Source organism: Sceloporus occidentalis, unplaced genomic scaffold, assembly GCF_023333645.1.
Source record: "Sceloporus occidentalis isolate IW3139 unplaced genomic scaffold, rSceOcc1.0.p SCAF_28, whole genome shotgun sequence".
Taxonomy (NCBI): Eukaryota; Metazoa; Chordata; class Lepidosauria; order Squamata; family Phrynosomatidae; genus Sceloporus; species Sceloporus occidentalis.
In genome coordinates this window covers 430,583-445,233 of record NW_028317008.1, presented here as the reverse complement: position 1 = coordinate 445,233, position 14,651 = coordinate 430,583, and the positions used below count along the sequence as shown (strand labels likewise).

At 35.8% G+C, this 14,651-nt stretch overlaps 1 protein-coding gene across 1 annotated transcript in view; it reads left to right on the top strand.

Moving 5' to 3' along the window:
• The first annotated feature begins 353 nt into the window (after nt 1-353).
• PDE6A (phosphodiesterase 6A) overlaps nt 354-14,651 on the top strand; it is a 31,791-nt gene continuing 17,493 nt past the window's right edge. The window contains exons 1-6 of the mRNA XM_089486069.1: nt 354-827; nt 10,766-10,918; nt 11,790-11,879; nt 12,716-12,856; nt 13,608-13,682; nt 14,107-14,171. Of these exons, the coding sequence (XP_089342195.1) occupies nt 354-827; nt 10,766-10,918; nt 11,790-11,879; nt 12,716-12,856; nt 13,608-13,682; nt 14,107-14,171 (998 nt within the window). The remainder of the gene's footprint in view (nt 828-10,765; nt 10,919-11,789; nt 11,880-12,715; nt 12,857-13,607; nt 13,683-14,106; nt 14,172-14,651) is intronic.

Here is a 14,651-nt window from a genome sequence, read left to right as displayed (position 1 = left end):
GGTTTGCAGCCTTTAACGTAATTGGGTAGTGGATTAAATGCATGTCATGTGACCATTTAAAATGATCAGGGTAATCCTCGTTTCACCTTCACTATTAGAGGAATAATGCTTGCCTTGCTAAGAATCATCTTACACGTATACTTCCAAATCAGGCTTACAGCTCAGGGAAGGAAGATGGCATGAGACCGATTTCTCCTTCTGTCCCCTGAAGGAGAAAACCCAGGGGATTCCTGGATTTCCCTGGGTATTCGTACTTTTTCCTCCCCACCATTTTCCTGTTTCAGTTGATTTCAGAGGCATCCCTGGTTAAGGTGCAGTCTGATTTCCTCTCAGTTAAAGGAGCTGTTCTCATCATGAGTGGGCTGACAGAAAAGGAAGTGGAGACATTTCTAGACTCCAACCCTACCTTTGCCAAAGAGTACTATGACATTAATTTCAGATCTGGGATCATAAGCGACCTGCTTAGCTCCAATAAGACCAATGTGGATTTCTCCAGTTATCACACTTTGAGCAGTGTGGAAGAGAGTGAGATAGTCTTTGACCTCGTTAGAGGATTTCAGGAGAACCTCAACGTTGAAAGATGTGTCTTCAATGTTCTCAAGAGGATGTCTTTTATTATCCAGGCAGATCGTATGAGTCTGTTCATGTATCGTATGAGGAATGGCACTGCTGAGCTTGCTACCAGGTTGTTTAATGTTCACAAGGATGCCACCATGGAGGAATGTTTGGTGGTACCAGACTCTGAAATTGTTTTTCCTTTAGACACCGGTGTACTGGGATATGTGGCACAGACTAAGAAAATAGTGAATGTTGGGGATGTCATGCAGGTGAGTTATAGCGGTGCTACACAATCTGCTGCATAGTTTTGGTGTAATATTTTTGTGTGTGTGGGTATGTTGGTAGTTTTTATTTCTCTTTCTCAATTGACGTACCAGATGCAGTAATAATGCGATGCACGAGTTCAAACAGGCAATGTACAATACAAATCAATATCTAATCTGGGATTATACTAGGCCTTTCAAAAGCTGGTGTACTTCTAGAAGATAATCTGCCACACATAGAGCTCCGTGTCACCTAAAATGAAGGAATGTGCATTATTCCTGTTCTTGTGCAACAAAGCTCAATCTAGTCTTCTGAAAAGAAAATTATATCTTTAGAAATGAATCATTAATTTTGAGGAAGCAAAAGAATATTCAAACAAAAGGCAACATTATCTGGTGGATGTTAATGTTCTCAAATAATTCTGTCACTGCGCATTATGGGTGCTTTTGCACTTATTCTTTTAACCCTTTAAGTATCTGAGGTCAGGTAGTTAAAAACTCAGATGCTATAATATGAATTTTTTTAACCTTGATTGATTTTAAGGGTGTTTCCATTGTTTGGCTTAAATTCTACTTTTTTCCCTTCTAGTCCTTAAAATGTTTTCTATTTTCCTTAAAGAGGCTAGGAGGGGTACTAGAATTGCTATATCAACCATAAAGGGCCACATTGTAGAATACCTACCAGAATCAATTAATTAACATAATCAAATAATGTATCCCTTTCTGTTTGTTTGTAAAAGTAGCAATGTTAAAATGATATATGCACTGCAAGAAAACGGTTGTGGGGGGTTTCTGGGGGCAACAGTTGTCTTCGTGCCCTGGGCTGTCCTGGACTGTTCGGACACTGCCTGACACTGACACCATAACCAAATATGGACAACATTGTGAATTTGCATTTTTATTACATTACTGTACATAAATCTTATATCTTTGGTTTGGTAAGCAAAATGCATGGAACCAGGAAAATATGAGAATACCATGGGTATTTTTTCAGGATTTTGTAATTCTGGTGCTTTGTTCTTTCTTGTCTACATCATGTACTAGGATTAAAAGGTAACATCTGCTCTGGTTGGGTAGAAACATTATCATATTTTGTCTCATGCAGAGTGGTGGGGGTTCTTTACTACACAAACTGTGGAACAGCATTACAATAATACCCAAATAAAGTAGTAGAGATATTGGGGCTATTCAGAATATTTCGATATAAAAGCATATACAGCTGTAGCAACCTAAATATTGCATTACAAAACAGAGATACTGTTCCATCTTTCTTCCTTTTTAAATGTATCCTCTAAGAATCCTCAGAATTCTTGATTCATTCATATGTAAGCATCATATGTAATATAAATAATACCTATTAATATTATTATTATTAAGGAAATAATACTAACAATAATAATAATCATCATGTGTCCTTATCACCTTATCTATTCCAGTCACCCTAGCAGTTTTACATTTCCTGGAGGATATGAAGCTACATTTCATGGGGTCCAGTGTGATTGAGCAGTGACATCTCTCTGCATGAAGGCATCAAACGTGACATCATATGTGATGTCAAACACTACTGTTGTTTTGCCTAGAAGGAACAAGCTTTACAAATAGATAGATAGATGGTATGGAGCTGTCTCTCCTTGGTAATTGGAACATTACATGGTTTGCAACCCATACATCCCCTCTAAATTAAATCACTGGCTGATACTGTTTCGTTATATGAGTTAATCCATAAAGGTTTTACTATTTATTGATCATGGGTTTACTTATTCATTTTATTTTATATATCATAATTTATAACATGAGCCTATGATCATATGTAATCCAACACTCACTCCAAAACCATATACTTACACATAACTTCACACATTCTCTCACTCTCCCATCATCAGGGTAGCTTGCACAGCTCCTCCCAGCCTTACCATGCACTGTGCCCCATCTTTCCTATGTCTCCCTCTGTGCGAGCTGCTGTGCTGCTGTTCCCCTACCACCACATGGTCACATAATATATATTTACGTGACCTGCTGGGTGCCATGGTTACTGGGAGGCTGGGTGTCATGCCTTAGTGCACCCCTGACTATATACTAAAGCACAGAGGGCATATAATCCATTAACACATATATTAATTTTTAAACAAAGCTGTAGCACATCCTTATGATGAACATTCTTTCAGCCAGAGGCACAGAGTAGTAGCATTACGTTATTAATAGTATAGTGCATATTTAACTAGGACAAGGATAATGAACTTTTCCATGGGAAAAATAATGTCAAAAGTGTGTGTCTGCATACAGTATACGTCCTTGCGTTTAAGAGGCAATGGTAACAGAACAGAGCTCCAGGATGTGACATCATATCCTGCTGTATAGTTTTATTGGGTCATATGGTCAATCGGGTCCATGTTGCAACTGATCTGTAGATTTCAGTGTGCAGAGAGGGAATATATTCTCATGGCCCTATGTTGACTATGATCACCACTGTCCACAAAAAAACGAGACAGCGAAGCAAGATCGGCTGGACAGCAGAACAGTGCTCGAAAATCAGGACAGTCCTGCAGGGCACTTGGGTGGTATGGATAAATGCCGGTGTAAAGGATATGAAAACATAACAAATTATTGTTATTGTTGTAATGTAATTTTTATTTCTTTTGTCTTTTATTTCATATACGTTTAACTCAGCTTGCAAATATAATAAAAATAATTTAAAAACAGTTCTACTTAGGGGCATACACTATTTACTTCTCAATCAAAATAATTCCGGGTGTACACAAGCCACCTGGCTTTTTGACCATGTGCAAAGAGAGAATATAGAACAAGTTTAAGATAGAAAAAAGGACACAATTTGTATTAAGTGGTTAGTGTCAAATTTTTTTTTAAATTTTTTATGTTTATATTATTGGGGCTGAATTTACATTATTAACTGCTGTGCATATCTTGTGTTTACAAAATGTGACCCACCTTACTTCCTCTTCCTTATAAGTTCTGCAGTCTGTACTTTTTTAATGCTTTGTAAATTTTATAACATGAGAATCATACAGACATAATGGACAGTTTTGAACGTACGTCTGGGGTTTTTGGTTCCCTCACGCAGAGGAAATCGGCCTCACATTTCGGTTCTGGACTGCCCTTATGGCAGGATCACACTGAAATATCGATAGAGATTTTTCCTCTGTAGTAGCATAAGAGAACTAAAGTTTGAGATACTCCTGTCCGTCCTCAGTGTGTTAATCTCAAACCTTTTTCTGTATGGTATAGGCTTTATTTTCTGTATGGTATAACTTTATTTTCTCCTAGGTTTGAAATTAATATAATCTGGATGGTTTAAAAGACCTAACACAAAATAACAACCTTGTCATAGGATTGTGTAGTTATAACTCCCTCTTCAACCATGTTAAATACAAGAGATTCAATATAATAATTCAGATGATGAGCATACTTGGGATCTCTCCAGGTTTGCCCGGAGATTTCTGGGTGAAGCACCCGAATACTCCGGGTCGCGGGAGCGGGGTATTGACACGCCCCGCTCCCCATCCATTTTCCCTTTAAATAGGAGTGTTTTCCCACTGCCGTCAGCGAGAACTCCCCCGATGTCAGCGGGACCTCCCACTGACATCAGTGGGGACTCGCACCGACGTCACAGGACCGCCCGCCGAGGTCAGTGGGCGGGCCTGGCCACGTCCCGCAAGGGAAGGCTCCTGGGAGCCGGAGCCCAGAAGTTCCCAGGTATGATAACAAGTACAATTGCTTTTAAGAATAAAGACTTAGCTAAAGTTATTGGTTTCTACACTGTGGAATGAACAGAATTGTAGAAAACGAGTACTAGCTCCCTTAACTAATTTAATATTGTTTTTAAACATTAATATAACTTTGTGTTTAATACTCCTATTTTAGGACACTTAGTTAGATGCATTATATACAAAGGTACAAAATAACATGACTTTCTGCAAAGTTTTCCTGCAACTTCAGTATAAATTAATTACATGCATTATACATGGGTGCATAATTTACCTTTATGCAGCACAGTGAAAAGAGCATTAGGACATGTCATAGGTGACAATGTGAAGGAATCTACCAGCACATTGCATTAGTTGTCATATTGGCTGCCTATATAACGCTCAATGTCGATATGGCACAAATGTTACATTAACACCATTACACAGACTAAGACAGATGTCTATTTAGTTGTTGTACGCAGCCTTACTAGCACAAAAAAAAAAATTAGTTTAAATCCAGAGCATCTTGACACGTCTCATGGTAATTCTTGTTCCCTTCCTAATATGATTAAGATCTAATTAATTATCGAAAGATTCAACAAGCTTGCTATTCCTCACCAAAGTACTTGCTAATTGCTTTGTATCATCCTTAGACACGCAGTGGCATCAGCACATCAGTGGTCAGCAATCATATGTGGGGAGGCACATAGGGGGACAGGGACAAAAGTAGAGGACAATTATAAAACACTATATATATATATATATATATATTCACAAATCCAAACCTCCAAAAAAATCTGATTTCCCCCCTTTTTTAAAAAAAACATAATGCCCACCATCCAGTTTAATAACTCTCCATGGCATTCAGTCACATTAGCATCAACCAACCCCCCCCCATCCAGTCCACACTCACCCAAACAACTGATGCTGATGGGGGTATAATGCTGAAGTGACTGAATGACTTGGAGAGTTAAAACAATTAATGATGGGCATTATTTTCCAAAATTAAATAGGGTAGATTTATTTTATTTATTCTACAGTTTATTAGATTTATTCTACAATGCCACTCTGCTGAGGCTAACTGCCTATACTCGACTACCAGTACCGTGCAGAAGTCTCTTGCATGCACTTCATAAAAACAGACACATGTTGGCGGACACATGGTGTGCAGGATATTATGTAGGGCATAGCTTCCCTCCTAGCAACACCACATGGGCATGTGCAGACTTTTAAGAAGTAATACAATCTATTTCTTATGTGACACTCATGTTTAAATACATCAGACATAATTACTAATGAAAAGCTTGGCTTTGCTGTTTCTGCTTCTTGTGCCATATGTCAAATCTGTTGACCCACTGAGTGCAAGAAGTGAGTATTTCTGCTGCCAGTGAACCCTAATTCTCAGAATGCTTTGCCGTATTCTTAAATAATAGTGAAGTGGTTGCTCAAATCTGATAATTAAAGGGTTAAGATCCAAGCTTAAATAATAAGTAAACAAAAAAGGCATTTATCATAACCCAAGTTTGTTGGGTTCCAAATGTTAAGAATGTGTCATCCATTTGTTAGTTTCATTATGAGGAATTGATTCATATTTTATCTTATGATACTGCACACCTGGTACTGCTTTATGCACAAAAACATACATATGCACAAAAACATAAATATAGGCAACACAAATTACTATTAGTGATGTATTTCTCTAAGTATTGAAGATATTTTGAAGGGGTGTTTTCCCCCTTTTCAGGGTCCATTAAACAAAACATTACCGCTCTGACATCTGTCATAGTTATTCCAGTAATGATGGTAGCATAAATTGTAAACTATTTGCACAAAACATAAAATCTGTGTATTACCAATCAGGTTAAAACGTACTTTTATTTTCAAAACACAGAGGAAGGATTATCAGTCTACGAATTTTGCAAACATTTCTTGTTTTCATACTAACTTTGTATGAACGTCATTTGTAGATGGACTGATTCTTCTGCTGTACATGAAAAAGTACACCAGAAAGGTTGTACATATGCTGTTTTTAATTGACCAAATATTTTCCATATTATAGAATATCCTCCTTACTTACTATCAGCAGCAAGGTTCACTGTTTGGATATATGTTTTTACCAGTAAATGAACCAAACAATGATATTTTTAGGTCCCACCATTTCCTTCTTTTTCCATGTTTCTGTACCTGTAAAACTTCATTGTGGATGTGTAGAGGCTCTCAATGTTCTATCAAGTGCAGCCACTGAGCCTCAGCTATATGCTAACATACTCATTTTTAGTTATTTCATTTTGTCTTGTTTTGTTTTTTTCTAATAAATCTTTGAATCCCTTCATCTATTAGTGTATATTCACTAAAGCGGTATTATATAGTAGAATGTTCAAGAACTCAACATCACTATACATTATGAAGCTCCAACCCCAGTGAGCTTCTCCTGCAGCTTGGCTGACCATGCATTGTCAAATCAGTGAAGTTTTTTGTAAGGTACCTCACTGATTGCAATATGCAGGACCAGCTTAGTACATGTTTCATGATAAACTTGACATGGTTGGTCTTTTATAATGAATAGTGAATTCATAAATGAACCACTCTTTTCAACAATGGAGTTGACTTTGCTTTCGAAGGTCAACTCCATTGTTGGCCCAATAACAATCCATAGAAGTTGCACAATTGTATGCAAAACTGATTTTCAGATTTTCTTTTTCTAAATGGCATTTGACAAATTGTCATGTAATACACATAATGTGTATTAAACATCAGCAGTGAATTAAACAATTAGTTATTAAAAATATGAAATTAAGTGAAATTGGAATGGGAATGAAAAGGTAGGTTGTCAGAAACTCAAACAACGTGCGATTCAGTGATGGAAATGCTAACCTTAACATAAACTGCCCAAATCCTTTCAGTTAATTACAGTGCAAATCAACAAGTTACTTATCCTTTACAAACATCTTTTGTGTGTGTGTGTCTCTATCTATATATATATATATATGTTTTGTTTCATAGGAAATGCGTATTGATTTTAGAAATACATAAGTCATGACCTGTTAGTGGGATAAATATTTGTAAAGCTTCTTGTACAACATAAAGTTAAGTCAAGGATAAAGACAACAGTGTTTGCTGGAATTAATGTTCAGATCACAGAAGTTTAAATATATTGACAGGTCATTTAATCCTACATATTATTTTTAATTATAATTAGGACATGTTACTCCCCACATCATATTTACAACTACAGAGCCGTGTGAGCAAAATACTGTATAAAGTTTCAGTTGAGGTGGATTAAGTAGCAGCAAATGTATTCCAAACAAGTAAAAATATGATTTTTTGCCTAAATGCGCATATATTCCTTCATTTTACCCTTTTTACTGGTAATACGATTAAACAAAATCACATTACATTGTATCTTAACCATTCCCTTTCTAAATTCCTTATTATGTGGACAACAGCGCTACCAACTGGTCATAGGTGTTAAAGACAAGATAACATTTCCCACATTTATACTGTCTGTTCCTGTAGTGCAAATTATCGCAGTTTAAACAATGGGCATATCACAGTCGCTCTAAACTATAATAAATAATCTAATTTAATTGAAAATATTTTTTGTTTAGAGATGTAAATGTGAGATTTAAACCATTTAGAAATGTTATTTCTGTTGCCTTAATTTATTGTTAATCAATATTTATTTTCTGTTGTTTGTTATTAAGCAATACAATGAAATCTGCATATATCTGTGGTGCAGTTATGTAAAGAACTAACAAATGAGACTGTGTTAATCTTTTAATCTTCATTTAATTAGAACAGTCTTAGATTAACCTCAAACTTCATCTTGACCTGACAGTACTGTTTTATGTCTTTACAGATAAGTATAAGAAAACCATGAATAACTATTTTTCATTTTGTCACTAAGTAGTTTTTAGGATTTTTTTACATCTTGAATTAGTAACTTGCATTTTTTTCTTTGTTGAATGTGCTCCATAATGGCTCACATAAATCAAGTGTAAATCCACTGATATACTATAATTAATTGCATGTCCTTAAGAGCATAGTAAAAATACCAACTGAACACTTTTCTATCTATCTATCTATCTATCTATCTATCTATCTATATATATATATATATATATATATATATATATATATATATATATATATACTGCTCTTGGTAAATAATGTGTTACAAAGAAAAGATGAAGCAATGGTATATTTTTAAGGCTATATTACATCTATGATACTAAAATTAACACTGTAGATCACAGCATTAGAACTATCATTTTTAGTAGTGTTTGGAGCCCAAACCATTCCCTGAAATAACCCTGGCTGAAATATTGGAGAATGTACTGCATCCATATGTTGTAACAGATTATTATTAAACCATAATATACATAATTAACAGTATGATAACTAGAAAATGAGATATATGTGCTGGTGGTCCTTTTTTGGATGGCCCAGAATAATGAATGGGTATTGTGTACCTTGACTTTGGAAAGGAATAGCAATAAGTAAAGGAAACGTTAAGTTCAGTCTGTTTGGGACTGTTGTTAATATAAGAGTATGGGGTGCACTTTTATTTCAGTTACATGCATTTGCAATGTACAGCGACAAGTTAGTAATCTAAGGATGAAATACCACAAAAATCAATGTAAGGTTATGCATTTGTAACATAACATTAAGAACACTTCCTATGAAAAGAGAGTAGTGAATAATTGTCTAATCATGTTTTAGGAAAGGTTGTGGACAATACGTTTTAAACTGTTATTTAATAGACTAGTTCATTCGGATTCGCCAAAATTTGTCAAATTCAGTAATTCGTATGAAGCCACGAAAATGAGACCAGCCCCCCCACAAAGCGGACCAGACCCCCCACGAAAATGAAGCGAAAAGTTCAGAATTTTTGTCCGAAATTCACAGGCCCTTTTTCGCAAACTCTCACTCACTTTCTCACACTCTTGTTTACTCTCTCACGCTCTCTAAATGTTTCCCCACCTTCTCTGTTGACCGCTTTTACTTCCTTTTTCGCATCTTCTTGTTCTTCATCTTCAGTCTTCTATCTTCTCTCTTATCTTCTATCTTTTATACTCTATCTTTTATCTTCTATCTTTAGTCACATCTCCATGGACATAATCACCATAATGGTGGTGCTTCTCGTGTTGTCCTCTCCCCTGACCCTACAATCAAGGGAGAGGATGTCACAGAAAGCAAAGCAATTTTGGAGAAAGTTCACCTTACAGCAAAATGGTGAAACTTCCGGTGCATAGAAATAAATCCTTTATACCCTTCAGAGGGTATAAAGAAAACCCTCAAAACACCAATAGGCATATTAATTAAAAATATGCTCTTTCTTAAAAGCATTTACCTTATTTGTACTCACCATTTCCCAAGGTAATGCAGAGCTTTATTTCCTTCAGTGCAAAAAGTATCTTCCACTGGGTAAGACACAGCCATTGCTCATCAAATTATAGATGATGGCCTTTTGTAATTTGTTCAGGCATGGGATGAACAGCACTGCTCATAATGCTTAGTATTGATCTTTAAATATAGTTATGAGATGGTCTCTGAGGCTCTTTTTTACTGGATAAGTAAACTTATTTTGGCCAGGCACTCATCACAATTCAGTCATTTCATTCCCTAAATTTAGTAGCCCTTTTTGTATTCTCCAATTTAAAAATTTCTTTCGCATGGGTTGGTTACCAAAACTACTACATACATATATAAGGTTTGTTTTCTCATAATATACTCAAAATAACATTTATGGCCTTGCATCAATTATGCATGACAATATTTTGTTTGCTTTTGTAACTGCTACTTGGCATTGCATGCAATCATGGAGTCATCTGACAATTTATTCTTTTATAAACCCATGCTATACTTAACGTATAAATGAAGATTAAGAGGTCTAGAATTTACCTAAAAACCCATCTTTATTTCTTGGGACATTTCTATGAAAAAAGACAAGGTACGGGAGGTTATGTGTTCTCTATTATTATAACGATTACCATTATCACTATTATTAGCAAAATGAGGACACCCTTATAATTCAGAAAAGGAGTGCATCATATGTATACTTTGGGTTTGAGTTCCTTCATGGTGGATTACATTGGATCCGGCACTATTCCATTCTTGATTCGAACTGACCACAAACTATGTTTCCGAGATCAAAATAATTAAGATGTTTGTACACATTAGTGTCATTAAACATCTATTTCTTCGCCTTACTCATAATTGTTCATTCTGTTTTATATTTAGGACACACATTTCTGCGGTTTTGTAGATAACCTTACAGAATACGCAACAAAAAGCCTACTGGCAGCACCTGTAATGAACGGGAAGGACATAGTGGCTGTGATAATGGCTGTTAATAAGGTCAATGGCACTACCTTCAGCAAATATGATGAAGAGGTAAGACATGCTATGGTAATCTGTAATTGGCAGAAAAGAAGGTAAGAAAAAAGGTTAATTAATTTAAAAATTTTATTTAAAAGAGAAAAAAATAGAGGAGTAGAGTAAAGCCACTTAGAACCTGTCAGGAAGAGCTATAGATTACATAAAAATTGTAATAAAAAGAGTGCTCAGTTCATATGGATTCTCCATTTAATGGGATACCTTAGATTCTAATGAAGCCAATTAAGTAGATAATGGAGATCCCTACATGGAAAATAATTGCTGTGTCCTTTTCTTACCTTGTATTCTTGGTCGGGCATCTTTTTTTCTCTTTATGTGCATATGATATAAAAAGGTAACAACCTGGGGATTGATTGAAAATTAATTACCCCAGATTTTAGTAATCATGGTGTATATTTGTATGAACCATTCCCTTAAAACAAAGACATCATTTCAGCAAATATTTTTATTTTAATATAGAAGAATTATATGATAAAAAGTCTAATTAGATGGGCCAAACAACCAAGACCAATGGTGGTCTGACCAAATGCCAGATTCAACTGTATTAAGATAGCTCCTCTTCCAACGTGTTTTGATAGCTAGGATGTGCCATGGAATACCAGTTCAGAAAGCTGACAGAATTAGTAGATTGGTACACTAGTCTCTAACATGCTAATTATATCAGATCTTTATTTTGATAGCTTGTTCAAAGTGCATTTTTGGTCACTTTGATAGAAATTTGGATTTATGACATCAGTGCGTGTGACTGTATGTATGTAGACTTGCTTTTTGTTGGACTTAAATGTGTTAAGGTTACATTTAAGAATTAAATAATATCAGTTGTTAACTTAAAATAATATTAGCAGGTATATTATTTTTTGTTTTTCAGATGTTCCTTAAGTACCTCAATTTTGCCAATCTGATACTCAAGGTATTTCATCTGTCCTATCTTCACAACTGTGAAACCAGAAGGGGTCAGGTAATGATCAGGAAGATTTTTCTTAGTCAAGAATGCACTGTGTGGTTAAATGTACTGTAATGTGCTCAAGTAGAATTTTGAGAATGTGTTATCAAAACTGTTATGAAATGTTGTTAATGTTTTATTTAATATATTGATTAGAGTCCCTCATAGTAGACAGAGCTGAGATAACCACCTAAAATTCTATCTTGAAGAACTGGCATACAGTCAGAACCAGTGGCGGAACTACCGGAGTCGCAGGGGTCACGACTGCAACCGGGCCCTGGAGTTCTGCCAGTCAGGGGGGCCCAAGGGGTGCCGAGCAGTCGTTTTCAGCAACCTCTCGGTGCCCTTCTGTTTCCTCTGCTCCCTGCCGCCACCGCATGCCTCAGCGCTGCCCCGACTGCAGTGGTGGGAGCGTGAGGGGGGGGGCCCTTAACAGATTCTCGCACCAGGGCCCTGAGGCTTCTAGTTACGCCCCTGGTCAGAACAATAGGACAAAATACCAATGATAGGGAACTGTTCATTGAAATGGGGCTACAAGGATATAAACATACAAAATCAAGGTTACATTCCCCATGAAGCATAATGATTATGTACCTAGAGTGGGAGATTCAAAGGGAGAATTGCCTGTTACGTCGAGATCTGACAGGATATACAAATATGCAAAAATGTATTTTTCACAAAATCTAATTGAGGTTCAGCAGTAGGAAGAGTGACAACAGTCAGTCAGAAAGTCAAATATTAACCACTGTAAGGGTCACCTTAAAGACAAGATTTTGTTCAGCTTTGTATTTTTAGAATTGTCTGACTGCGACATCACAGTTGTGTTTAACTATTTTTTTTGTCTTGTTTAGATACTTCTATGGTCAGCCAACAAGGTCTTTGAAGAACTTACAGACATCGAGAGACAGTTTCACAAAGCTCTTTACACAGTCCGCGCCTTTCTTAACTGTGACAGATACTCTGTGGGACTTCTAGACATGACAAAGACAAAGGTTGTTTCCTAAAATATGTAATGTCCCTTAGAGTGTCTTTAATACATGCATGTGTAGTGTTCTAGCTCTGCAATCATGGCCACATTGCCTGGTTAATTTCCCTATCCATATATCCCTAAAAAATCTGTAGGTTTTTTAATTACTAATTACAACTTAACATTAATGAGTAGAACCAGGAAAACGATGGCATTTTCTTTAACATTATCTTTAAATTGGTTTATCACTTTTTCACAGTATGCCTTTCACCTCCTCATTATGATTAGTTTGTCATTGTGTTTAAATTACTCAGATTTATCAGTCAATCGGAATATGTGGATGAATCATTTGCTGGGGATAAATCATTGTTAAAATAAATGTGATGCCTTTATGTTACAAGTGCTAGTATGTTTTCTGTAAGTTGTAGTCGCTAAACTGGAAGTAACCTCAATGATTTACAAAGAACCAACCCCAATGCGCTTAGACTGTATGTAGAGGTGAGCTGGCCATGTACACTTCATAATTATTCAACACATTTCACTTTGGCTATGTACTATACAGTTCCACCCTTGGCTAGATTGGCCCTTAATACTGCAGTGAGTTGGAATGGTCAAAATGTCTTCAGACACCCAGTTTTTAATGACTAAACCTGTCTATGATGAATTCAAGGATTATTCTTAATATAATTACTTTTAAATATATAAAGGATATATTGATGACAATACATTTTAAAATGTATTTTATCAATATATGTTCTATGATCTCTCTGTTGCAGGAATTTTTTGATCAATGGCCAGTTCTTATGGGTGAAGTTCCACCATATTCAGGACCGAAGACACCGGATGGCAGAGTACGTAACTGAGGATAAGGCACTTACTTGTGTGTTATGCTTAACTATGAAAAATAATATTTTACAGAGGGGGTGGGGATGCAGAATACATATTTGATCAGTTCTTGCATCAGTGGCTTAAATCCACTAAGCCATAGTAACAGATATTAAAATACAGCCTCACTAGATAGATACTCTATGCACTAGATATTCTTAAAAGAACATTTTTCTTTCTTGCCGTTATGTGCATATGATAGAATAACAACAAATTATTAGTTATCAGTTATGGTATTAATGGTATATAGGGGCTACTTGAATTAACTGCATTAGAAGAAATGATGTTCATGCATAAAAAGGCCAATTGTGTCTGGGGATCGCTATATGTTAATGAACCCCTTTATTGCCATAATGCATTGCAGTGCTAATATAATTTAACCTTTCCTAGGAAATATCCTTTTATAAAGTGATCGACTATATATTACACGGAAAAGAAGAAATTAAAGTTATACCGTAAGTTGAATTAAAAATATATTTTTATAACGCATTTTCTTTAAAATAATCATTACAGTTATCTATATTCCTATTTGAAATTCTGAACAGTTTACAGTGGAATTATATAATTTATTATTTGTATGCATATGTTGTACAAGGCATGTATAAATTAGGTGATATCTGAATTACTGGGAGAGTTCACAAAACAAAGGCAACTCAAATAACTCAAGCCGAAACTCACTCAACACAACTTGATAAAGCCAACTCAAACCGCAAGTTATCTATTCACAAAAAGCAATATTACTGTTAAAAATGAGTTCCAAGTTGGACACTGAATCCCCTGTCAAGTTAATCTTGACTGAAATTGAGACGGTCAAGTTCAAGTTTGAGTTGAGCTAGGCATATTTTTGTCACTTTGCCTCCTCTTAAGGAGTCAAGTTTGTTGTGCTTAGTAAAACACGGTTATGACCTCCAATTCAGCTACCAACCCGACCCTTT